Here is a 27,815-nt window from a genome sequence, read left to right as displayed (position 1 = left end):
GGAGAAGCAGGCTCTCAGCTCTCCAATTCAGAACTCGATCCCAGGACCCTTGGGATCACAACCTGAGCCAAAGGCAGATGCTTACCCAAATGAGCCACCCAGGCACCCTTCAAGCAGTTTTTAAGTTATGAAATATTTGTAATCGGTATATATTTTAACAATAAGTTTTTGCACCCATATGTCTTTCATGTTGCCTGAATCTTTAAACTTCCGCATTATACCGATCTCCGCTTTTTAAGCATGTTTTTTTTTTTTAAGATTTATTTATTTATTCATGAGAGACACACACACACAGAGAGGCAGAGACACAGGCAAAGGGAGAAGCAGGCTCCTCGCAAGAGCCCGATGTGGGACTCGATCCTGAGACTCCAGGATCACGCCCTGGGCCGAAGGCAGATGCTCAACCACGGAGCCACCCAGGCGTCCCTAAGCATGTGTTTTGTTTTAATGTGTGTTTACTATTCTTAAAGAAGACAAAAGAATCCATGAGCACAAAACCCAACGATGCCCTATCTTTTCCTCAGTGTTACTGACTGACCCAATTTTCTCTTGTCTCTTACTACTCAAGATGTATGCAGGTCTTCTAAAATTTCTCCACCAAAGTGGCAGAGAAGAATTCAGATACAACACCAAAATATGTGAGAGCAATCTGACACAGCCTGTCAGAAGCATTAAAATTCTCTGTAGCCTCTTGTTTCATTTTTAAATTCATAATCATTTTGTTTGCCTCCTAGTCTATAATTCATCCATGTTTGTTTTACTGTAATTAAGAGTTTTTTTCCTCAGGGATGACTGAGTGGCTCAGTGGTTGAGCATCTGCCTTTGGCTCAGGGCATGATCATGGGGTCCTGAGATCGAGTCCCACAGCAGTGTACTGAGGGCTGTATAAACCTGAGCATAGATGTAGTGGGGCACATGTATGCAATGTGTACTTCTACTTAGAGATTCTGAGTCTATGTCTCTCCCTTTCTCTGGGTCTCTCTCTCATGAACATGAATAAAGTCTAAAAATAAAAGAGGTTTTTCCTCAGAATCTCTAAGTAGAAGTACACATTGCATACACGTGCCCCACTACATCCATGCTCAGGTTTATACAGCCCTCAGTACACTGCTGTACTCCTGCTGCTACAAGATCTTTGTCAGAGCATGGAGTGTACGTGAATTTTTATTTATTCTAAGGGACAATGACCTGTAGCTAATTGCATGACCTGGGATAACTAACATCATCACCATTAGTTATAATTAGTCTGACACAAATGTCTACCTCTCATCCTCCCAGAGCAAATATAAAACAACTTTCCCCATTGTGAATCTTTTCTCCCAAAATGCCTTTCATATTATAAAATGATGATGCATTACTCAAAAAAAAAAAAAAATCCCAAAGACCAAATTGAGCACTTTATGGGGGACAAGTCCTGATGCTGACCCAGGTTTGACAAGATGGATATTAAAGTGCTAAGATGTGTAGAATCATATTCCTTACTCAGAACTTACTTTTTACTTTTATGCCTTTCTGAACTCCAGAATGTAAATCTTCCCTGAGAGCATAACACTCTTTCTTTTCTTTCTTTCATTTTTCCTTTTCTTTTCTTATTTACCTTTTCTAGCACAGATGAACTATAAGGCTCTACTTTACCACTAGGTGACTCCACTCTGAATCTTTTTTTTTTCACGCCTCAAATTATATACAGTGAATGAGTACCTTGTTTCTTCTAAAAGCTTACAACTATCTATTTAGACTTTTGGAAGAGATTCCTATAGTAATAAGGAAACAGCAAAATATGGCACAGAAGTTCAGAGGACTACTGAGTTGGTCTGGTCCTTATATCTGTTAATATTTGTACCTGGTTCCCTCAACTATCAGATAATTTCAAGAATAATGTACACTAAATTTCTTTGCAAATACTACAGTTTGAGTTAATTTCAAAGTATGAGCTAATTATGTTCACATTTCAGAGCTTCTGGTTTCACTTCCTGATTGCATCACATGGCTAAGATACCTTGGGTGATGAGATTTCAAATTCAGCAGGATGGTTTCTCAGAGAAAATAAAAACCTTCTCCTGAGGATCATGATAAAAATTTGCATGCATGGAGCCTATACCTTTCTCCAAACACAGGGTAAGCACAAACACTAAGCATGATGTCCTCACCTGGGTCGGGAGGCATACAAGCACAGGAAAACTGAGTATTGTAGCCCACTTTGAAGTCAGAGTTGATGGGGTAGTAGTCAGCTAGCTTGATCATCTTCTTGAAAGCATCATAGATAAAGATGAAGCTAATCAGAGAAGAGAAGCCCTCTTCAGTAAAGCGAGTGAAGTACTGAACCAGGAAGCTGGCATCTGTGGCTACCAAAATGAGACACAGGAAGGCTGACCACAAGCCAATCCACAGGCGAAACTCCAGATAGTCAAAATTATGGTCCCTGGAAAGAAGAAAGAAAGGTATTTAGACTCCTCCTCCATGGAACTCAAGGAATAATAGAAAACTGCCCAATGACCTCAGAATGATGCTCAAAATAAGCACTCACTTTTAGCCTCTAGATATAAAGCTTAGTCTTAGTTTCATCCAGAAAATATTAAGTTTGAAGGTGTGATCTAGTGACATTATTATGCTACCATAAAGAAATAATCCTAGAAGTTTAAGAATGGCATATCAAAAGTAGTCATACCATTTGTATGTAAATAACTCAATTTTCTCATTCAGAAAATCTGCCTCAATGGAGTTCATAAAATAAACACTTTGGAAGGGCAGTCTTGGTGGCTCAGCAGTTTAGCGCCACCTTCAGCCCGGGGCGTGATCCTGGAGACCGGGGATGGAGTCCCATGTCGGGCTCTCTGCAGGAACCCTGCTTCTCCCTCTGCCTATGTCTCTGTGCCTGCCTCTCTCTCTCTCTCTCTCTCTCTCTCTCTCTCTCATAAATTAAAATAAAATCTTTAAAAAAAAAAAAAAGAAAGTGTCATGTTGATACCCAGTATGCACCCAATAAATGTTTGTGAGCTTTACTGGTTAATGAAAACACTAAGATAAATATAGTCTCTGACCCCACCTCATTGCAGTCTACTGAGAGAGACAAACTGATAAACATAATCACACCATAAAATACTACATGATGTCTAAAGATTCCCACAGAGTAACCCAGAAGAACTACTAATTCTGGCTGGGGGGACAAATGGAGTTGCAGCAAAAACTCAAAGCAATTAAGGATAAATAGGATTAGTATACTGTAGTCAGATGGAGAAAGGCTGTCTTGCCATGCAATAGCCAGATGCAACCACTTCTCAAGAAGCTTGTGCACAGACATATCTTCCTGCTAAAGTTGTGTGTGAAGCATCTTGCCACCACCTTGTTTTTTGTCTGTTCCTATCCCACAGCAGTCTTAGAATAAGCTGCCTCCATCAGAGTATGCCATTGTTTTTTGAAGGCTCTCCCATTTTTTATAAGTATTGTTCACATTTGGGAAAAGATGGGTCAAGTGTTGACATTTTACCATTCCATACTGATTCTTTTAAAACTATGTGAAGATTACTTATAGTATCTTTTTCTCATCATTTGTGATGAAAAAGCAAATAGTAGTAGTCATATTTCTCCTACAAGAAAAAGTCTAAATCAAGGATCCTGCATGCTTGAAGCTCTAGTCTTGCTTTTAAACAATGGATTTCTGATAGTGATATATTTTAATACTTTGCCAAAGGAATGACATCAACATCTTCACCACCACCAAGTTTGGGCCACCAAGAAGTATTTGCTTAATTATAAGTCCTTAATGGACATCCATGTTTGCCCTGACCGAAGTCATTTTCCACATCCCAGCCAAACTAATCTTTTAGAATGTAAATAAGATCCCCCACCTCCATTTAAAACTTTTTGATGGCTTCACACTAATCTTAGAATAAACTTTAAATTCTCTAAGCTAACACAATGCTTGACATACAGGTTTCCAGTGAAAACTTGCTAGATGAATTAAGGTATGCCTATGTGGCTTAGGATTTGAAACAGTTACTGACATGACCTATGAGCCATCACAGGGAGCCAGGAGATCCTGAGTGAAAATTTTACATAATATTAGAATTACAAGTTCCTTATATACTGTGATGGTTAGTTTTATGTGTCAACTTGGCTGGACCACGTGGTACCCAGATATTCAGTGAAACATGACTCTTGGTGTCTCTGTAAGGGTGGTTTTGGTAAAATTAACATTTCACCATGTCAGAGTTGGTAGACTCTGAATAAAGCAATGGCTTTCCATAATGTGGGTGAAACTCATCCCATCAAGTTCTTCAACCAAATAAAGTAAAATACTTGCCAACCCCAGCAAGAAATTTTCTCCAGTAGGTTGCATTTGGACTTTATCCAGAACATGCCTCTTTTTGGTTCTACAGGAGACACCCTTTGAACTTGAACTGGAACATCAACTCTACTGAACCAGAAACCAAATCTCTACATTCCTGGACTGGTCCTTTAAAAAATTTACACCATCATTCCCCTACCTGATTTGTATTTAGGGTGGACCTTAAAAAAAAACCACTGTCCTTTGTTTCCCTCTTTTCACCAAATCACATAAATTTTACCAAAGCAGGATATTATTGACACTAGGGTAGAAAGTTATCACCTATGGATTTCCTGGAATCTTTCTGAAGACAACTTTTGCATTCTCCTATAGTTTCCTTTGCATCTGGAACCCCACTGCTTAATCCTGTGCATGTCTTTGTGAGATAAGTGGACTATAGAGAAAGCTAAATTCTAGGAATTTGAGATGATTTACATTATCACAGAATGAGTCAAGTTTCAATAGAGCTAAGAAACAGTACTTCTGAGCCAGCAAACTTTTTTCTTAAAATAAAAATTTTTAACAATTATCTAGTTTTAGCTTCCTTAACAGGATGAAGTTAGGACAATCTTGATTTGTTCTGGGAATGCTAATGGTTGCTGAGAGTATTGATGTTTACAGGACAGGATGAGAAACAAATCCAATAACTAGCTAAGGGCTAGGAACATTCAGTTTGGGTACAAAGGAAAAAAACTGCATGTATAAACTTAAATCTTAGGATCTAAACAATATACCAAAATAGCTCCTCTAAAATACTTAAATACTCTCAAAGTAGCTCTATAAGATAAACCCAAATAAAATCATTAAAACCCATGGCACTTCATTGTAAAAGTTTTGTTTACAGCAGCAATAAGAAAGAGGAATAAGAGATGAGAAACTTTTTAAAACAAGTTGATCAACAGTAATGACTACAATAAAATGGCAATATTACATCCAATAAGATTATCAGTCCCTTTAGTGCCAAGTTTAAATAGCAATTAAGTTATACAAAGTAACAGGAAATGATAGGAAAGACAAAAGAAACTATTGTGAATTCAAATGAAAAAATGGGTTTACATACTTATGCTTTCACTGTGTTCCTAGATATTTTGAATTATAGTTTGTTTCTAAGCAGCATAGAACCAAGGTACAAACTGAAGAACTCATCTGAAACATGCTACAGAAATTAATGTTTAGCCAATGCCAAATATAAACTCCCTAAAACTACATGAATAAATCCAGTAATAGAAGAAAATAATCATTTGAAAACCCTTAAGTAAATTGTTCAAAGAATAGAAGGAAAAAATTATTGAATGACCAAATGACAATTATGCAGGTTAGACTCCAACTTTAATTATGAGGCTACCATGGTGGTAAACTTCTTTCAGATTCCTCACTCAAGAAAAAGAAAAGGCATCTAATTCTCTGTTACTGGCTTAGAATGTGTGAAAACAGTGCAAAGGAGGCTGCAGAGTTAGGAAAATAAAACTACAACTGTCATTTGGAAACTTGTAAGTTCTTTCCTTTGTTCTGTCATGAATTTTAAAAGGTGACAATATGTCTTTCATATTCCTTTATGATTCTCCAGTTTATAGGGCAAACATTAAAACTGTATCCCATGTTAGAAGGACATCTGCGGATTTTGCGGAGTTTATGTTTGAGTCCACTGAAGCTACAAAACAAGGATTTATCTACTTCTCAAAAAAATGGTAAAATATGTTGGGGAAAAATCTGGGCAAGACAGACTAGACCAGTTTCTTTACCGAAGGATTTCTCAGATTCCTTAGTAAGCGAAAGTGTAAAGTGAATTACTGGGAGGGAGATAAAATATACAGCACTTTCCAGATTTATTGGGATCACAGCAGCTTTTTGTCCATTGAATAACTAAAATGGGACTAGAAGTTGAGGAAATACACTCTGAGAAATAGTGATCTACACAAATAATCTGTCTCTAGACAAAATATTAGCACTGTTATTCTAATATTTAAGCAAATGATACAGCATTGTGAATAAAATACTAAGGTTTGCCGCATAAGCACCACATGCTACTTGGTGATGAATTTAAAGCACAGTTTCTCAAGTGTTTCTTGTTGCTTTACAACTGTTTTCAAATAAATCACTTGGAACTATGTTTACATTACCAATTATGATGAAACAGAAGGGAAAGTGAGAAAGGAACTTGCTTAGTGAAAGGAAATAACCTCTATCCTACAATTATCTAAAGTAAACTGGGATGCAAACATTTTCTGTATATTAAAACTCTGATCACATTGCATCCAATAAATCTTTCTGCAAAGGTTGCACATGTTTGTTCCTGTTTATAGTACATGCTTGTTTCATCTTCCACAAGAGCTTTCTTGTCTCACACAATGTTTTCTTAAACATATAAAAACGGTTTAACTTTTTATAAACTGACACAAACAGAATTCTTTCCAATGTCCTTCTGAGAATTATGATGGAAGAGTTTGTAGTGATGAGCTACAGAAGATTCATATTATTTAAAATTCAAACTTTAAATTTTCATAAGACCCTTGCTGACGTTCTCAACCCAGTTTTCTTTTTTTTTAATAAATTAATTTTTATTGGTGTTCAATTTACCAACATACAGAATAACACCCAGTGCTCATCCCGTCAAGTGTCCCCCTCAGTGCCCGTCACCCATTCCCCCCCACCCCCCGCCCTCCTCCCCTTCCACCACCCCTAGTTCGTTTCCCAGAGTTAGGAGTCTTTATGTTCTGTCTCCCTTCCTGATATCAAAACACTAGTTTTAAATCCTCATTCCTTCTTCTACCTCATAATTCTTTTTGATGGCACACACAATTTCAAAGGCTACTATGCCAGTACCTAAGTCCATGAGGTATCATGTAGGTAATAAAATTTCCAATAATAAACTCTTAAAAATGTATAACAATATAAGAATATGGAAATTCCAACAAGGAATGTCAGCAAGTCATGTGAAATTCTGCAATCTGCCTAAGGATTGAGAACTGCTGGGATAGGCAATTCTGAGAGGTATCAAGTTCATTAGAAAGAGGCCAGAATACTCCATTTGATTTTGAATCTATTTGTGTGCTAATGTGGCCAGTTGGATAATTCGCTTAACTTGACTTTTCTCCTTCTTAAAATGATCCATCAACTTCTAAAAGAAAATATGATATCATAGTCGTTATGTCCATTGGGAGTGTCTAGTGATTCCATAAGAGGCATAGGCTCCCGAGTCAGCAGGAATTCAAATTCCAGGCCTACAAACAACAGATGATGGATGCTTCAGCAATGCACTCACCCTCTCCCTGCCTGTTTTCTCATCTATAAAACAGGGTATGGTCCCTACACCTCACAGTATTGCTACAAGACTCAAATGAGGGAATCCATGCAATATACGTAGGATAATACTTGGTATCTTGGTACGTGATCAGCACTCAACAAATGTTATTACTCAGTTGACTCTTAAGATGTATCTTTAGTTAAGAACACTGAAATCAGGGCAGCCCAGGTGGCTCAGCAGTTTAGCATCACCTTCCATCCAGGGCCTGATCTTGGAGATCTGGGATCGAGTCCCACGTGAGGCTTCCTGCATGGAGCCTGCTTCTCCCTCTGCCTGTGTCTCTGCCTCTCTCTCTCTCTCCGTGTCTCTCATGAATAAATAAATAAAATCTTAAAAAAAACAACAACAACACTGAAAACAGGATTAGGAGCAGTGGATCACTGGAGCCACTAGTCTCTCATTAATGAGCCATGTGACCTTGAACGAGACATTTCATTTTTCTAATGTATCATCAGGATCATGGCAGGAAATAGAAGGCATTCTCAAATGGAAATTGTGAAGAGAACTTAATAAATGGGCTATTTACAAAGGTGTCAGTAACAGAGAATGGCAAGGTACTCAGGAACTAGCAAAATCAGGAAGCCATTTTTACCTCCTGGCTTAAAAAGACCAAGGAAGAAATAGAGTCATCAGAGCCTGGAGAGGCTAGAACCAGAACAGAGGAGCCACCTTACAGGGGCTACAGTCAGGGAACAAGCTATTGTCAGACTGCTGTGTTAAAGCAGGGCCAGTGAGGTGCCAAAAGGTAGACACACACCCCTACCTCTCTCCCTTCCTGTCCTACTGATGCACTACTAAACCCAAGAAGCCAGCAGGCAAAGGAGTTTAGGTGTTGCAATCCACATGGGGCAGCCCCTGAGGCACAAAGCAAGACTACAGGGGCAGAGAATGATGATGAGAGAAGCACGTACTATGCCATATGGGCCTCAGCTGAATCAAACGTAAAATGAGTGTTGGAATACGTAATCCCAAAGGGCCTTTCAACCTACATCTTAAAATTCCCATATGCTGACTGATCTAATTATTATTCTACACTCAGTCTAGACTATGAATGTTCTACGATCAAACCATCCTAATTTATAATTAGATATGTATATACATACTTGCTGAAATTAAATAGAAGCCTCTCAAAAACTAGAACAGGTCCTGTGCTGCTCAAAATAGTGAGGGGTTGACCGGCAAACAGGCAAAAGATGGCTCCAGAAACAGCTGTGCCCAGGAAGCTCTCCAACACACCCTAATAGAAAGAAAATAAAGCTGTTAAGAGAAACACGTCTTTTTTCTTCCCATGTGTGATGTCACTAGGGAAATTAAGCACATGAATATGCTATTATGAGGGCCATAGCAAACATAGCAAATAGACATGAGGAATTAAGATTCTTACCAGTATAAATATTACCATTTATTTCACTGTAAGATTTAGTCATCCCTCCCTACTCCAAGGGCTGACCTGCTCCAAAGAACTCCTGTAACTATAATGACTGGTGGTTGACTACAGAAGGCAAAAGGTGACTCTGATCCATCCTAAAAATATTAATCGAAGCTTCTGCATGTTAAATCATACTGTGTAATACCACCAAGTGGGTAGAAGTGATTCCGTACTTTTGGTGATGTTTTTCTCTTCATGGTGTTTGTTTCAGCCTGACTTCACTTGCACATAATAGGTATGTATAAGTAGTTACATTTTATACACAAAAGCTATTTTTCTAAAGGAAAAATTTGAGAGGGGAGCAAAGCGGGACAAAAAAGTTAGTTGCCCTTTATCCTGCAATCTCTAAGACACCAACTCCAAAAAAAAAAAAATTCTAATTACATACTCTTTGTCCAATGTAAACTTATAGAAGAGCTTTAATTTATTTTAGAGGAAATACATATGTAGGAACATGAGTAACTAAATCTTTGTGGCCACATCTCCCCATAGTTGTATCTCTGGAAACTCAACCCATTATTTTCCTTTAGCCTAACAAGAACAAGGAAACATGAACCATCAAGCATCACTGATTTATAAGATTATCCTTACTTTCTTAATGATGTCATTTGGGACCAACATCTCAGACGATAGCAAACTAGCCCATTTCCTCTATTTTCCATCAGCTCGAACTTTAGTTAGAAAAGCACAAAGTAAAAAAAAAAAAAAAAAAAAAAAAAAAAAAAGAAAAGCACAAAGTAAGAGGATCCCTTTCTAAGCTTGAAATAGTATTCTATCAAGGGATGATTTTTTAAATATAAAAAGATGACAGAGTCCTTTTATTTATACATAAGTGTATACATCTAGACCATAAATCTTGTAATATAAAATTTTTTCAAGTGAGTAAATATTCTATAGCTTTAAAAGACACAAATATATATATATATATATATATATATATATATATTTAATGGTAGATTAATTTACATGAGAGCAAAACTATGTGATCTCTATATGTGTATATTAAAATAAAATGGTACCAAAAAGATCTCCCTCTTCAACTGAATAATAAGTTAAAGTATGTGCAATAAGTTAAAGTATGTGCATCAAAGTATGATTTATGTTTACATAAAACAAGCCATCTCTTAATCTAAACCACCCTCTGTTTGGAGCAGAATGGATTTCTGGGTAACCTGAAACACAGCTCAGTCATCCCCAGCCCCCACCAAACATTTAACCTATCTACCTGTCACCCGACATCCACCTCTTTCCACTGCCCCAACAGTTCTCCGGCAACTTCCATTCACTTATCACATAATATAATGAAATGATCATGAAGGAATTGCTTTTAAATCAAGTTACAGTTATAGAATGAATAAGTCACAGGAATAAAAGGCGTAACATAGATACATTCAATGATATTGTAAAAGCATCACATTTTGAGGGATGGTAGCTACACTTATGGTGAGCACAATATAACATGTAGAGCAGTTGAATCACTATGTTCCTTCTACACCAAAAACAAATGTAACATTCTATGTCAACTATACTCAAATTTTAAAAATGCTTTTTTAAGTAATAAAAGTTTACATATCAAAATGAGAAAAATCAACTTTCAGAACTTAAATACACTAAGTGCTATAGTCATTTAAAAAGCCATCCTAAGAGACCCTTATTATGATGATTACTCAAAATGTTTTTCACACTGCTTCAGAGCCAGCAATGGCTCCTTACAATGACATCGGCAATAGCACATCCTCCTCTTTGAACGGTAGAGTTCAATTCAGAAAACAGTTAAAAATTCTTTAGAGCAGCACTATGTAATAATGGGGTTGGGTGGAGAAAGGGCAAAAAATCACAAGGGTTGACAAATAAGACTGGCTCCTCACATAGTGAGTATCCATATTCTGAAACAGTCCAGAACTATTCCCATGTAAGAAGTCTAGGTTGAAAGGCTGGCAGGAAGGGACGTGGTTTCCATAGATGTGAGTCCTACTACATGACTGAAGAATGTCACTTCATTATTTTATAGTCATTCCAGACATAATCAGAGTATCCACCTCATTCTTCTTTAGAGGGACAGAATGAAGAATAACCAGCAAGGCTAGCAGAACCAGGTTGCATTTATGCAAAGAAGAGACTCCCCTGTGTTCAACAAATAGTTTCGATCTCTTACATGTGAAGGTATTTGAGATCCAGGAGAGTTAAATGATATGGACAAATCCACATTCAATGTGGAACAAGTGTATGGAGTATGGTACCGATCCAACTACTGCCTCACCCATAGCAAGGATAAAAGGTATGCTTTCAGCTGGAATATTCTTGGACATGCAGTTTTTCACCTTCTGTGCATTGACCTTGGTTTTTTTTTTTTAAATGTCTTTTCATTTAGATCTTTCTCTCTATAACTTACTTTCGTGTGTGTGTAACATGAAAGAGTAGGAGTGGAGTGCTCCATGTGGCAGGACAAGCCATACTCTGGATATATCTGACAGGCAAAGTTACTGTATCATCCTCTATCAAGCATGGAAAAGTGCCTATTTCTTATTACTACTGCGTGATCAAAATACAACACAGCCTGAGCGAAAGAGAGAACATGAAGGAAGTCAGAAATACGAGATTAAGAATCCTCTACTTGAAAAAAAAATTAAAAAAAAAAAAGAATCCTCTACTTGATTTGACATTGCTATTAATCTCTCTGAGGGCAAGCACAGGGTCTCTGGGGGCCCTCCTATTTTTCTTTCTCTCAACAAGCTTTGCACTAGCCCTGCATGTGCTCTGTAGGCATGTAGGAAACACCAGAGGAACTGAAGAAGAAATACCCAAATCATACCCTCGCTTCCATTTAATCAAAGGTCAACAGCCATTATTGCTCACTCAGTAAAGATAACAACGAATTTCTTCCAGAAAATGGCTGTGATTTATGGAAACCATGTGACTCTTAAAAGAGAGATTATTTTTATTTCAGTACTTGATCTTTTGGTTAGTGCTGCGGTTTCCATTTTGTTGCTGACAATTTTGAAACAGAGACAGGTGATTTATTACATACACTGCACTGGAAACTTGCTTAAACGTAGAGATACTTGCAGCATTTCTGAGAAAAAGAACTATTTTCACCACATTTTGATATGTTACTCTTGATAATAAGAAACTTTAAAAATAATCTCACGCAATGAATAACTTCAGTTGAACTAACTAGAATTTGAAGCAATTTATAAGGCAAATTTATAAGAAACCCCTTTTCTGATTTATTATATTCAGGATTCACGAATATAAAAAAAGGAAAATAATATGTGTGTGTGTGTATTTTTAATAGCTGTAACTCATAAAGACACTTCTAACCCTGATTTCTCCTGCCTCTCTTATTTCTCATTTAGTTCATGAGAATACGTGTGACAGAATCTGGTGGGACAAAGTGCTCCAGTGCTGTTTGGTTAGGCTTTCATGTCCTTCCATTCCTGATCAAGTATCATCAACCCCTGAAGACAAGAATGAGCAAAGAACCAGCAGTTAGAAATCTAGAGTCTAGACTTTGTTCTGTCACCAAAGTGCTGGTGATCTTGGGAAGGTCACTTAAAGCTTGCCAATTTTAGTTTCTTCATGGAGAGAAGTGGAGTTGATGTAGTTTAACCAAATCTCAAAGTGACTCTAGACTATACCTTTCACTCAGTCAATGACTTTAAGCAAGTTCATCTATGTCTTAAACGGTACACATATCAGATAATACATGTAAAATGTTTGGCGTAGTCTCCGATATAGAACACGTGTTTTATGAATAGTAACGTATACATAATGTATTTGTTTATGTATAAGATAGGAAGTTGAACTCAGATGATTTCCAACAACTCTCCCAGGTGGCTCAGCACAAACAGCATGTCTTGGAGTCAGGGATATCTGAGTTAAATCTCAGGTCCGCCAGTCACCAACTTCTCCACACTCTAATTGTCTCTTCTGTCGAATAAATTGCTATTTCACAGGAAAATTATTTGGACTAAGAAAGATGATAATATATAAAAAGCTAAAAATAGAGATACAATAAAAAGTAGGTTTGCTTTCCCTCGCTGCTTCTCATCCCCTTTTTTCCAGTCTGCCTCTATTATTTCTTTTCATCAAAAGAAGGAAAAGATGGAGAGACAACATTGAAAGGAGTGACGTGAAAAGAAAAAAAGATTAGTCCTCAGAGGAAATGTGGGAAAAAACACTCTTTAGATCTTCAATATTCCCCAGAGCAAATACCAAATCAACAGAAGCCTGGAGGACAACACTAGAGCCATTGAAAACTGCTTCTTTTCATTCCTTGTGTTACTAAACACATGGAATCAACTATAACAAAACACAAGAGTTTGTTTTATTTTACTGCCGTGAAGTCAAAACCCATATCCAAAACAATTTATGAACATCACTCTGCTTCCACTAGGATATGAAGTTAAACCCTGTTTTACAAAACAGCCAAGAAAATCAGCACAAGTCCCATAATAGAAAAATAAAGCATAAAAGAAGTCAAACTATAGGAACAAAATTCTTTTAATAAAACAAAACAGGGGATCCCTGGGTGGCTCAGTGGTTTAGCACCTCCCTTTGGCTCAAGGCATGATCCTGGAGTCCCAGGATCGAGTCCTGCATCAGGCTCCCTGCATGGAGCCTGCCTTTCCCTCTGCCTGTGTCTCTGCCTCTCTCTCTCTCTCTCTCTCTCTCTCTCTCTCTCTCTCTCTCTGTCTCTCATGAATAAATAAATAAAATCTTTTTTTTTAAAAAAATCAACCATAATTGGTAACACCAGCATTTTAGGTCTTTGAGCTACCTGTGACAAGGGCTGCCAGGCCATCATCCCTGTCATCACTAATGTAAAACAAGCACATTGAAAAGATGATGAAACATTAAAAATTAAAAATTTATGCTGTCAACTTTGACTTTACTGCAATTTAGCATCTTCATATGACACTAAAGAATGATGCTTCTTGTTTTATGTCCTTTTTATTAAGAAATCCATTATTTAGAATAATAATCACAACCATCTAGGGAGTTTGGATGGCAAAAACAGGAGAAAAGTGGCACAACTGCCCAAGAAAACAAAAATTTTCTATCTTTGACAATTTTCAACCAAGTAAAACTTGGAAAATAAAATATTTTGGTGGCAGTAAAGTATTCACAGACTTAATTGTAAAATTTCAAGCTTTTTAAAAGAAACTAAACTGTTTCTAGGGATCCCTGGGTGGCGCAGCGGTTTGGCGCCTGCCTTTGGCCCGGGGCGCGATCCTGGAGACCCGGGATCGAATCCCACGTCGGGCTCCCGGTGCATGGAGCCTGCTTCTCCCTCTGCCTATGTCTCTGCTTCTCACTGTGTGCCTATCATAAATAAATAAAATTTAAAAAAAAAAATAAACTGTTTCTAACCATAAAAAGAAATTTCAGCCCATGCTTGTGGTAATTTATATGGACTGTGTAGAATGTTGAATAATAAAATTAAATTTCTCAAGCTGAGTCTTTTGCATCTGAAATTTAGCCAAGAAAAATGATGCAGCCTAATGCCATTTAAACATGGTCAATAGAAATAGGTAGTCAGACCTGAATTATCTGATGTTTTGATGTCAGGTCCCCAGCATAAAGCCAAGCCACGTGACCCAAGCCACATGATTAAAAATAAGTGAAGAAATGATGCAACTCTCTAAATCAAATTTGGGCCATATGACAATTACTAGGAAGCTTTTATTTCTGTTTTTTTTTTTTTTAAAGAAAAAATAATGATTCTTTACCTTTATCTTGAACAATTAACTCAAGATCTCTGAAGATTAGACCTGGAGTCAGTAGTTTCTTAAAAGTTTGCCAGGTGATTCTCATATGGCTCAAATTTGAGATGCACCCATTAGAAAAACTCCTTTCCTCTTTCAAAATAAGAACTACTTGCTAGCATTTGTTAAGGTCCACTTACATAGACATTCATCTACACTGGGGAAGAAGATTGGATATCCAACCCTCATTTTTTTATTTCACCTGTATAGCTACAGCCAATAAATCAGTGATTTCTGTCCTGACAGATTACAGCTCCCAAATCCTTATTGCCATCTACTCTGCCTAAAAGTGCTTTGTCATCATGAACAGGATTTCTGTTTACGCTGCCCAGCAAGAACTGAAGAAAGAGAGAAGACTGAAAGATGAAGTAGCTCCTTGCTTGAAGAAAAGTATGAGCTAAAGCCTTCAGCAAAGAGCCACAATTCCATGTCTGATAGGATGGATAGGCAAAATGGGAGGCTTTACGATATTTTTTTTGTTTGAAGAGCTATTAATACATACCTAGATCATTTGAAGTGCCCAAACATCAAATGCCAGTATGACCTTACACAAAAATCAATTCCAGATGGATAAAAAAATTAAATGAAAACATAGAAGTACTAAGATAGGTGGGTAAATATTTTTCTGATCTTGGAGTGGGGAAATCTCTCTAAATATATAATGAAAATAAAAAGACTATAAAAGATTGAAGATTCTGAATACACAAAAATTAAAACCTGTATGGTAAAAGAAATCATGAATAAGGTGGAAAGACACAAGATAGATCTAGGACAAAGAGATTCATGATATTTCTGACAAGAAAGGGGAAAATATCCTTATTACTCAAAGAGTTCTTATGAGCCAATCAGAAAAAAGAACAAATACCTAAAGGGAAAATATGCCAAGGACACAAATACAAAGACATATAGTCAATAAAAATGTGGAAGAATACTCACCCTCCCTAAAAATCAAAGACATTTGAAATGAGTAAGAATAAGCTATCATCCTCAACCCACCGAATGACAAAAATGAGAATATGGGACAAAATCCTGTTTTTGCAAGAGTGCATACAAGTGGACAGTCTTGTCCATTATTGGCAGAAATATAAACTGGTATCACCTTTGTGAGTGCAATTTAAAACAAATATAAAAAATAAAATAAGCATATCCTACAAACATTCTGCTAGGAATTTTACTCTAAAGAGATAATTACAAAGAATGAAAACATGGTTAAGCACTACAGTTTGCTTATAAATGAGAAAATTTGGGAAAACTGAAAATGTGCTAATAGAGAATTTATTAGGTAAATTATAGGACATGCATTATCATGTGTATAAATAGATGTAGTCATTAAAAATAATGTTCAAGATCCATACCGAAGTGGAAAAACTTCCATTAAATACTAGTCATGTTATGAAACAGCAAGTGCATAATGTCATTTATACAAAATCTTATACATCAACCTACCTATTTACACATGCATTGCAAAATGTGTGAAAGATGTCCATGAAAATGTTAATAATGGTTATTTCTGAGTGATGAGTTTAAGGGCAAGTTTACCCTTTATGTAGTTTTTCCTGCATTGTTTGAATTTTCTACAATGCATAATTATATCTTATTAAAAATAAAGATAACTCAAAATAGTTGCAAAACAAACACAAAATAGTTTTAGAATGTCACAACATTTGGGATCATCAGCCTGCCCAAATCACTATCCTTTTTTAATCACCAAGAAAACAGAGTTGACAAATGTCTTTCAGTGGGGAAAAAAGAAACAAATATGTTCTGGTAAGTGAAAAATTTGGTTATATTTGGCTTAACCTTAATCAAACAGGCTTAATTCAGAACTTGTACATGAAGTGACGCAAATTATTTTGTTAAGTTCCTTCCTGGGAGAAGAATAGCCAGCATACACATTGGAGGCAAGAAAGCAATGCAAGCCCCTTACTTTTACATGAAATACCCTTTTTTTTTTTTTCTTTGCCTACCAAAACAATCCAACTATATCATTCCAATAGACTATCTCTACTTAACTTTTTAAGACTGTCACAGTTTTCTGGAAGACACTTTCAGGCAGATTAAGATGTCACCTTACATTTCCATTTCAAGAAAGAAATGCATTTTGGTGACAAAGTGCAACATTGAGGTAAGTTGAAATTACTAAACGGTCGTCTTCACTATAATGAGGCAATTATCAATTTTCTTTAATCTTGCTGTCATAAATTAAACATGATAAACTTCATAAAAAAGCGTCTCTCTTACGGAGGAATATCATATGTGAACAAGAAATGATACATTTACAACCTCAGCAGATTGATTAAATATTCTCAGCACAGCAGTATGTTAAAATAAAGCTTCAAATTTGGAGATGCCAGCTATAAATGTTCCTTATTATGAGACAAATTTCCTTAAAATGTGCTCCGTTAGGCTCCATAAATATCACAAAATTCACAGAATTCTAAAAGTCTTACTGTATCCTTTTGCTAAAAGGTTTATGAAAATAGGATTATATTTACTCCAGGGAAAGAAATTAAAATGACTTTCTTCATTCTAGACTATGTTCAGTCATTCACAATCAACAATGTTGATTTGAGTGAAAAGATTTTTCTGTGTCATAAAGCTAAAAACAACTTTTAAAAACACAAAGACTTGCCACAAAGCATCTTGCCCATAGACTAAGCTATCTACAAATATTTGTTAAATCAATGTTTAACATTTTAATCAGAAGTATCTAAATGAACAGAGCAGTAAGCCTGCTTGGCAACCAAGAATATAAATACGGTACAGTGAGTTAGCATCCATGGTCACAGAGTTTAGTTTTGGAAAGGATATAATTCTAGGATGGTGAGGCTGAAAACCCTTTGTTTACTTCATAGCATGGCAAGGAGACCAGAGCATTATTACAGTGGGACCTACTGAGAAAAAGAATAAAAATGTTGCATAATTCCTGGGTCTCAGAAAGCATATGTTCTAGTCTTTTGTTGTTGAACAACAGGAACAGGAAATAGGCTCAACCCAGGGCTGGATCCTACTTGGACAAATCTAAGGTCAACTCTTGGCAAAGCAATTCAGTCACCACAGAGGCCCAAGCTAAATTTTTAATTGTCTACACTTAAGGAATCCATGAAGACCCCCGCCAAAAGCCTTGGAGTCCTCTCAGAGAAGGACTGATGGCCCAAACGTGTATGCCAAATTGAGAAACTTGTGCAGTCATCTATGTTGCCATTATAAATTGATTGTATTTGGAGCCATCATAGCTTCAATTCTTTCATTCTGAACTTAGGTCCATGGAAAATGATCAATATGGCTCCCAAGATCTGCTTCTAATGATGTAGGGACAGATACACAAGTGTGTTTGCAGGAATATTAAACACGCACTTATTTTATTATGATTAATATTCATTATAATTAATATTACATACATATTTTTTAGCTCCGAAATAAATGCGTAAATGTAAATTTCTGTCTTAGAGCAGGCAAGACCTCCTGCACAGAAGCTGGCAGAAGAGTCTGCTTAGACAACAACAGTGCAGTGACTCATCTGTATTTTCACAACATGTTTGTACCAGCACCCATGTCTATTTGTAGCCTGACAATAAAGGCCCTACGTGAACCATCTCTGAGCTGCCTGCCTTTAAAAGCAAGGACACTATTCTCATTTGACTCATTTGAGCTACTTGTTCAAAAGCACAGCTTTTGAGAATAACCCGCTGCCACATCATAAAGGTATGTGATATAATTGAAGATCACTTCAAGCTATGCCAATGCCCTGCTTAGTCTTGATCTAGTGTTTAGAAAGTCAAATAAATGCAGAGGACCACCCTCTAAATAAGCCCACTACATACCACTATTGGTATCTCCTCGGGACATAGAAAAAAGAATGCCTTATCAACATCCTAGACTGTAAATACCATCAGAATAGGGGTTCTTATCTATCTTGGTCACTTATCTGTACCCCCGGCACTTAAAATAGCGTCTGCCACACAGTAGTCATGCAATAAATATTTGCAAAGGAATAAATCAACTTCTGCCATGGACCTGGGAAATGATCTGCGACTTCACACCAAATCCACAAAATATTTCATCCTAATGCCAAGTTAAGATTTCTACTGCTAGAGCATCAAAACGTCTGTATGTTCTAGTACATGCTCTGAGATGCTTTTCAACATATTAAGTTACCTTACTCTCTAGTCCTTAAAATAGACAACCAATAGAAATATTCATTTAAGTCATCTACCATTGCAAGTAGTGATGGTAGTACCTTCAGTCATTGTACCAGTGCTTCCTATTAAAATACTGGGATATGTAAAACCACTCTAAAACTATTGAGTTGAGTGTGCATGGGTGTGCATGTGCACACTAATTTCTAGATCATTCTAGAGCTATAAATCCAGCACTTAGATCTATGCACCCATCCACTAATAGCATTAGTTTGCCCCAAAGAAACAGATAATAGACTATTCAGTTCAACAAATATATATTAACAATCATTAATTTTCTATCCCTTTTATGTTTCCACCACCTACTGTGACTTCTACAAGTACCAAATTGCGGTATTTTGCCAATACATTTTTTCAAAGGAAAAGACCAGAAGTGAGAGAAAAATATGCTCTTCGATATTTCCAAAGACTTTTAAAATGTTGAGTTCACAGTTTCAGTGAAATAATCAACAGAGGTTACAAAAGCTATTAATAAAGTAAGCAGAACATGTCTGGCAAATATCCTCATAGGTCTGAATTTGATACTTTGAATTAAGTCATCTCCTAGGAGTGACATCCAGCAAAAGATCCTTTGAGTGGACAACCTAACATCCAGACACGCTGAAAGCATTTGCTTCTCTGAAAGTCTGTAGAACTCAGAAAACTGCTTATACTCCACCAGCAAGGCCTTTCCCATAACATTCATCACAGACGAAATACTCATGAGAACCACATATGTTACACAATAGAATCCTTTACTTTCCCCAAAATGTGCACATGTGGAAATTAATTCACATAGGAGGGCCAACAATAGATCTGAACAGATTTCTTCCTCATCTCAGATGTGGTGTTTTAAAGCGAAGGCTTACGAGGTTGGAAAGGGGTTCAATTCAATTTAAAAAGGCAGGAAACTAACACATAGGAAGTGTCGCAATTTCTCCATCTCGATGAAAAGAACCTTCATGGAAAACTATGTGTTAAAAAAATCATCTGCACAGGAAGTCCCCATGTATTCTGAAAGGCAGGGAAAGGTTTCTCTTGCCTCTCTCAAAATCACAGCTTTTTTGTATTTTGCTAGCATGGCTTCCTGTTGTTCACGTTCTTCATGCTGGCCTTAGGGTGCTTCCCCACAGCTCTCTTTTCCACTAGTTTTCTTGAATGATCTGATGTAGTATTCCTTAGGCTCTCATCTGGATGAAGAATAACTGGCCAATTTGGATACAGATCAGACTTATAAAAATACTACTACTGACATCACTGTTAAGGTTGACTGCATTCATTCCTATCTTTATGAATGAGGAGAACAGGGAGGAACAGCCTATCCATACTCCTCATCTCTGCACCGGACCACACTTTGTTTCACACCCCACACTGCAGGTGTCTCACTGGGAACATAACACATACGTGCATTCTAGCCAGCACAATATTACTTTTTTCAATGTTAATTACTTTCCAATATTTAAAAATCACTAGCTTTCCCATAAGAATTTGAGGTTTTGGTCTCTTTTTGAAAGTCAGAAAATGAAGTGATACTGAGCACATATTCACACGGGAGCAAGCAAAGTTGAGTGGCAAGTGCCCCCTTCTGATAGAGCATGCGCTCTCAGGGGTCATCACAGTCCCCAGCTGTGAGAAAGTCAAGCTAGCCACGTGGAAAAGTCATGTTCAGAGTCCTTAGTCCCCAAATGTTCCAGACATCCCAATCCAGGGACCAGACACATGAATTAAAAAGCCTGCAGGGACTCCAACTTCAGCTGCCACCTCACTACAAACGTAAGAGGCCCAAAGAGAGAACCACCCTAGACAAGTCCATCAGGCTCCGAAACCCCAGGAAGTGTAAAACGCCTGTTCCAAGCCTCTACGTTTTGGATTCATGTGCTATGCAACAATAAGGGCTGAAAGGAAAAAATGCTCTTAACAGACTAAATACAGTTGTTCAAAGTAACTTCTCCCTTTTCACTCGGGTTGACAAAGATGTCATACGTAGTCTCTGTTTCAATTTTTTTTGTGTTTTGGTAGAACCTAAAACATGACTGCACAGAGAAAACAAAGGTAGAAGAAAAGCAATCTTTTGGAATCACCTGTATTTTTTTTTTTTTAATAAGCTCGCTGGCAGCACTGATGAATGTCACATAGGTTAATCGGTAACAAGTACTGAAGTAGAAGGACGGGGCTTGAAAAGGGCTTGAATCTGATTCTTTTCACAAGAACACCAGCTTTGGTGCACCCGGGTGGCTCAGTCAGTAAGCGTCTGACTCTTGGTTTAGGCTCAGGTCATGATCTCATGGGTCTCAGGGCTCCGTTCTCAGCAGGGAGTCTGCTTGAAAATTCTCCGCTCCTCCCCCCACCCATGCTCACTCATTCTCTCTCTCAAATAAATAAACCTTTAAAAAAAAATAGCAAGTTCACTCATTACCCTATATTCAGCACCTAGCACAATGCTTATTTTTTCTTAGCTTTGTTTATATTTTTCTGATGGATAGAAGGCACCCAAAATATCCTTTCTAGCACTAAAACTTTAGCTGTTACTGATACAAAAGGAAGGCAAATAGCACCTGCAGAGTAACCAACAAACTGTGCTTTGTACAAAATAAGTCAAGCCAGGGTCTTTACAGCTTAATGACAGGCATATTCAAGAACAGGAGAAACAACTCTTAACTTACATTCCTTAAAGCTGAGTTCTACTGATAGATATGCAAATCCAACCTCAAGCAAATCACTCAATTTTTTGATGACTGTTTGCTCATGTGTAAAATGAAGCTAATCATGCATTCCCAGAAAGAGTGTGTTCATCAAGTTTCACAGAATATGGTCCGTGCACACAAGGTAGTAAGTAGAAGAGCTAAACCTGGTGCCCTGCACAAAATTAAAGCAGCTGATACGCTTTTGCCCAAATAGAATTGTATATCCTCATTTCCTTCCCTTCTTTTCCCCACTTGTGACTCAAGCCAGATTTCATCGAGCTATTTTTGTAATTACTAAAATGCTGGAAATATAGCAGCAGGCCAGAAGCAAAGTAAAATGCAGCATCCAGCAAAAGAAAGAAAATCACGCTGAGTAACTGAAAGGCCATCTGCTTCTAGCTGAGCTATAGGGGTGAGGAAGGCAATCTGGGCTGTACTATTTGTGTCTTCCCCCAAACCAAACCCACCTGCATGTTGTCAGTGGCATCCCCAAGCAGTCCTCCAAAAGTGATAGCATTAGTTACAGTTGCCAGATAAATGAAGAGAATTGCTGAAAGCGCCTGAATATTTAAAGCATCATAAAAATCACTGGCGAAAAATGGTGCTTTCCTCTTTATGTCCTTAATTAGTCCACCACAGAACCTGCGTAGGGAGAAAGCAAAAATGTGACAATGTAAAACAAATTGACATCAAATTAACCATGAGATAACTTATTAAGCCACAAAGAATTTGTATTCAAAGTGTCTGAATCAACAAGCTCTACTTAACCACTTTGGATATAAAACCAGAAAACTGTAGAACAATACATTTTCTTCTATCTGTCTCTGTCTTGGTCACTAAACTGGGTGTCACATTCCCTAAAGAACAGACAGTTGGTTTCTAGATGAGAGTGAATTGTGTAGATGAATGAAAATTTCTCACTGTTTGAAGAAAAACATCCAAACGTGAGAGCCAAGCATGGAAGGCCCTTTATAATCTTGCCACAGTTTCCTTTTCAGCCCCACTCATCATTCTACCAGTGTTTACTAAGCACCTGCAATATGCCCAGCACTACTCTAGGTGCTGAAGACACAACAGTGAACAACACAGGCAAAAACACCTGCCCCCAGGGATTCCACTTTCTACATGGGTGACAGCCAATATGAGTAAAATTCATGGCGCTAAAAATCAAGGGAAAAATTAAGTGGGCTATTAAGTGCTAGAGAAGCAAATATTTAATATATTGGAGTGGCCAGAACAGGCCTCCGGAGCAGGTGACTTTGGGATAAGTTCCGAAGGAATGAGGGAGGAAGCTGTGCCGGTATGTGGTGGAAGAGCACTGCAAGCTTGGCCCCATTCGGCACATTAGTAGTCAGCGGTCTTGTTTGTGCATCAGTCAACTTACCCTCCCAACCAAACGTCACATCTCAGCCTTCCTCACACCCTTCCTGCTGCGTAGGTGGTCCTCCCTCAGAACTCAGCAGCTCTCTGAAGTTCTGACCTTCCACTCAGAGTTCAGATTTCTACCGTGGGCTATCATACATTATCAGGACTGTCTGGGGCTGAGAGTAGATGGTGGCGGGGAAGGCTTGCTGGCCCTCGCTGCATCTGGTGCCCCACTGCAGTTTTCTCAGTATGCACGGGGCTGAGCATGGGACTGGGCATGCTGTACACACGCAGTGCATTCAGGAAAAAAGTGAACTATATAAGCATGAAAGTCCAGCCTGATTAAATAAGAGCTGAATCCCAGAACTCATATCTATAGAAAAGGAAAAGGATATTCCTATTAAAAATAGTTTGTAAAGAACTATTAAGAAAAAAAATACGGGGAGAGGTCTCGTGTTCTCTATTCTTTAAGAAAAAAGAAATAATGTGCCTTTAATGTCAGAGAGAAACCCAAGCGGGTATCAGAGCAATAAAATCATTTCATTCAGATTTAATTGCATATTAAAAAAACATAGCTTGGTGCTTTCAAAAAAACCCTCAATGTCCTTAAAAAGTACTATCTTCATAACACAAGCATCCTATTTAAAATATTACTTAGGAGATTTACAAAGGCAATCTGGGAAACCTGACTCTCCAACTGCAGGCTCAGGAGACCATCACCTGAGAGTCCTCATTTCTGTAACATGTTACGCACTTGCATGTCAATGTACAGGGAAAGGATGGGATCACAGAAGCCAAACAGGGAAGACTGGCACATGACTGCCTTCCCGCCACTCACTCACACCACCTGCAGTCCTGCTAACTTTCTCTCAGACACCTCTTCCCTCACTTCATGGCCTAGCCATACCAGGCACTTTGCTGTCCCCTATCCCCGCCTCCACATCTTCTGGGTCTTCCTCCGCCTCCTTCAGGACTTTCCTCAATGCTGCAATTCTTCATAAGGCCTTCTTGGACCTATTTAAACTGGAATACCTTCCTCCCATCGCCAAACTCTGTACTTCTGCTTTAGTTTTCCTCAGATAATCATTTGTTCATTTTCTCATTGTTTGTCTCCCACTACTACCAAGGAAGACCCAAAATACAAGGGCTTTTTTAAGTTACTGTTGCATCCCTCACCCCAACCCCCACCCCTGCAACTAATCTATCTATACACACACACACACACACACACACACACACACACACATACACACACATTGGCTGAACAAATGCACAAACCAGTGAGTCAAATGCTGATAGGAAAATGAAAGGAAATTAAGATCTAAATAGCTCCTCATCATGAATGGCAAAAGAATCCATCAGTTACCGTCCAGTTCGCTGTAATTCTTCACAATCCGCGTGTCCCCCTCCTCCTCCTCCATGGCCTCCATCATGGGGGGTGTCCCCATTCATCTGAATATTCTCTCCACCTGAGTACATATTCTTTCTAAGCAAGACAACAGAGCCCAAGAGAATATTAGTCCATTTTATTCATCTGCTTCTTAGCTGTGTCATGCACTAATGAAGAGATGGACTGAAAACCTTTGGGAGAAAGATCATTACATCCTTCTGCCACCCTACCAGACAATTCTTAAAGTGTTCTACTTGGAGGGAAGACAGTGACTGTTGAATAAAAAGCTGAGTGTGTTGTATACTGTATAAGGGGTACACTGTTTCACTTGAAAAATAACAGATTTTCAAAAAAATGCCTTCTCCAAAATTATCTTACCCAATAGCCTCTTAAATCTATAGGGACTCCTCTTGGGTAAACCAATGTTTCCTTATGTATGGAAAGTCCCCAACACATCCTCCAAAAATCTATAATGTATCCCAGTATCATAATCTGAGATCTCTAATTTGCAATCACTGAAGAAATAACAGCATACAACATTCACTTTACAGTGTCAACGAAATGTCAAACCAAAGCACATATGTGATTCATTTGAGAGAATACATCAATTTAAATGGGAACCTGAAAACACAGTATTAGGATAGTATAATGACCCCATTTCCTTTTCTGAATACAACCTCCTTCTAATGGATGAAACACCCCAATTGCCTGATAATTTACCTCTTGTCAGATGATGGAAGACTCTTGGGAGGCTCTATCCTGATTGCTGGATCCCATTCCCCAGGTGGAAGGACAATGACTTCATCCAGGAACTCGTCAATGCCAGCAATCAGGTCCTGCCTGTCTTTTGCTTTATAAGCAATGTCATGGAACACCTAGAGGATAATAAGAGATACACTGATCCAACAAGAGAACTCTCTACATGCCTCACAGAATGTCGAGCCACTTTAATATTTAATATATATTTAATATAATCATATTCTCATATTTCCTATCAGCTTGTCCCAAACTATTTTGGTATTCTGATTTTGAACCCAAAGAATATAAGTAGAGGCATGAGAAAACAGCTGTGTTTCTTTTATATATATATATATATATTTTTTAAATCAATACTGTAACACAACATTGCCTTTCATCTCTCACTGGCATGTGCCATTACTGCTATAGTTGCTGTGGAAGCCAGATGAGAATGGTTTGGAGAAATATACAAGTCATTCTCTGAAATGCAAATGACTGGGACAAACCATTGCTGGTATATCAAAAAGGAAAAGTTCAAGCTGAGTGTTAAGATAGGGTTAATAAGACCCCAACACTGCAACTCTCAAACGCACTAATAATGCTAGCTATCAAATGAAGAAAAATCTAAGTTATACTGGTAACAAAAAAAGGAAAGGGCTTTAAGCAGGTGATCATCTGTCTAACCTTTTAAACAAGGCAGTAACTAAGCCATCCTTGGTAGCAATGCTTCATGTCTTTGATATGGATATCCAAAGAAGGAGCTTCCAGAATGTACATAATCATCTGTGCCAATCATTCCAGTCTTCTAACCTAGCTGATGATCTGCAAGTCCTTTCTACCTTTTCATACCTCATTCTTTGGTCTCTAGGAGAAAAGATGGCTCCTGCTTAACATTCTTACCTATTCTTAAAGATCGCTACTAAATCTCTTGTCTTCGACAAGAATTTTTAAAAGCTGTCAAACAAATAACACGTAATGGTCTGAGGGTTATGAGATTGAGAGTAGGGCAGCACAAAGTGCCAGCACCTCATCTGTGGCGGGTACAGCTACAAGAGAGGCTGGAAAGTCAAAGGGTCACTTTTCCAGCTTCCCAAGCAGATAAGGATTGACAGTTCTGACCAATGAGATAAAAGAAAAAAGCTGTCTGGAAACCTTTAGAATACCTGTTAAAACAGACAAATACAGCTTACATTCCTGCCCCCTTTTTCCTACCTTGAATACAAAAGGGACGATGGCTGAAGCTGACTGCAGTAGCCACCTTAAGACCACCAAGCAAGAGCCTTGGCTCTTGATTTATCATTAAGCAGTTAAGTTAAATCAACTCTAGTAACTACCTACTTCCAAATTTCCTGATATGTGAGCAAAAAAAAAAAAAAAAACCAAACCCCAAGTAGTTTAAGCCACTATAAATCAGGATTTTCTGTCACTTAGAGCTTAATGCTTAGAAATGCTTAGAGAATTTCTAATTGTTACATCTTAGGAGGAATAATTTTTTTTAAGAAAATATAAACACACAAAAATAAATCAAAGAGCCCCCTGAGATGTTTTGTTGCCTCAAGGGGGAAAACCAGCAAAGCTATGCATCAACGCTCTCGGTCCCACGTTAAGTAACCATCTGAATAATCACCAAAAAGAACCTCCAGAACTAAATGCCCTATTCTCCACTTAGCACTTGGAGAAGCTAACAAATCAAGTAATAAAGCAAAAGTGAAACATTTGGGAAAACAGTAAGCTAAAAAGACACAGAGGCAGAAATCAGTGATCCCATATCCTACTTGTATTTCTCCTACTGAGACTAGGGTTAAGGGTTTCATCATATCTAGAATGTGTGTAACAACATTCAAGCTGTTATGAGAGTAAGGTTATACTGCCAAAGTACTAGATACTCTGCAGTAACAGTTGCTAATGCATTTTAGAGTGTGTATAATTCTTTCCTGCAAGATAAGAAGACCATAAAAAACAGGTACTTTCTGATATCTAAGAAAAAATGCATGATTCATTTTATTATGCATTACTTTATAGAACCCATTATTTCTGAAACAATATGATATATGGATGCTTGCACTCCCAGAATGAATATATAAAACATTTTAAGAGATAAAGTTTAAATTAATACAGTGATTTGAACTTTTTAAAGAATTTTTAACATATGTCAGTTTTAAGAATTGCAAATGCTTAGAAAAAGAAAGGAAACCATATTTTATTCCAACATAAAATTTATTTTTTGAAAACCTGTGCAGATATCAGCTCATCTGCCAAGAAAGCTGTGCCTCATGTCATAAAGAAGGCTGGTAACCACATAATTCTAACTGAATAAATTGTGACAGCCAATTCACAGTATGAAAACTATACAAGTGGAACATTCACAGATCACCATGTTCCAGATCGCCTACCTCGTCAGACATCAAGGTGGCAATGGCTCTGCCAATCTCATGGTAGGACTTGGCTTTCCCCTTAGGACCCAAGAGAATGAACAAGAACCTAATGGAAGAGGAAAGAAGAAAAAGCTATAAAACACATTTCATCAAAGTTAATATACATTAACCTGAGACACATCTATCCTGGTTTTTAAAAAGTATAGGTCTAGAATTCATCTTTAAAACAAAGGTAATATTCTCGGTAACACAAAAGA

The 27,815-nt window shown here is 37.7% G+C and overlaps 1 protein-coding gene across 6 annotated transcripts in view; it reads right to left on the bottom strand.

Annotated features, from left to right (window-relative positions):
* SLC4A4 (solute carrier family 4 member 4) overlaps positions 1-27,815 on the bottom strand; it is a 343,107-nt gene that overhangs the window by 84,561 nt on the left and 230,731 nt on the right. For all 6 annotated transcript variants that reach the window (XM_041724407.1, XM_041724406.1, XM_041724405.1 and 3 more), the window contains 6 exons: positions 27,577-27,664; positions 25,166-25,320; positions 24,422-24,541; positions 22,158-22,332; positions 8,735-8,868; positions 2,151-2,422 (listed from right to left, as the gene is read on the bottom strand). In XM_041724407.1, the coding sequence (XP_041580341.1) occupies positions 2,151-2,422; positions 8,735-8,868; positions 22,158-22,332; positions 24,422-24,541; positions 25,166-25,320; positions 27,577-27,664 (944 nt within the window). The remainder of the gene's footprint in view (positions 1-2,150; positions 2,423-8,734; positions 8,869-22,157; positions 22,333-24,421; positions 24,542-25,165; positions 25,321-27,576; positions 27,665-27,815) is intronic.

Source organism: Vulpes lagopus, chromosome 12 (genome assembly GCF_018345385.1).
Source record: "Vulpes lagopus strain Blue_001 chromosome 12, ASM1834538v1, whole genome shotgun sequence".
Classification (NCBI taxonomy): domain Eukaryota; kingdom Metazoa; phylum Chordata; class Mammalia; order Carnivora; family Canidae; genus Vulpes; species Vulpes lagopus.
The sequence above is the reverse complement of the archived record's forward strand: the minus strand, read 5'-3'. Positions and strand labels throughout refer to the sequence as shown.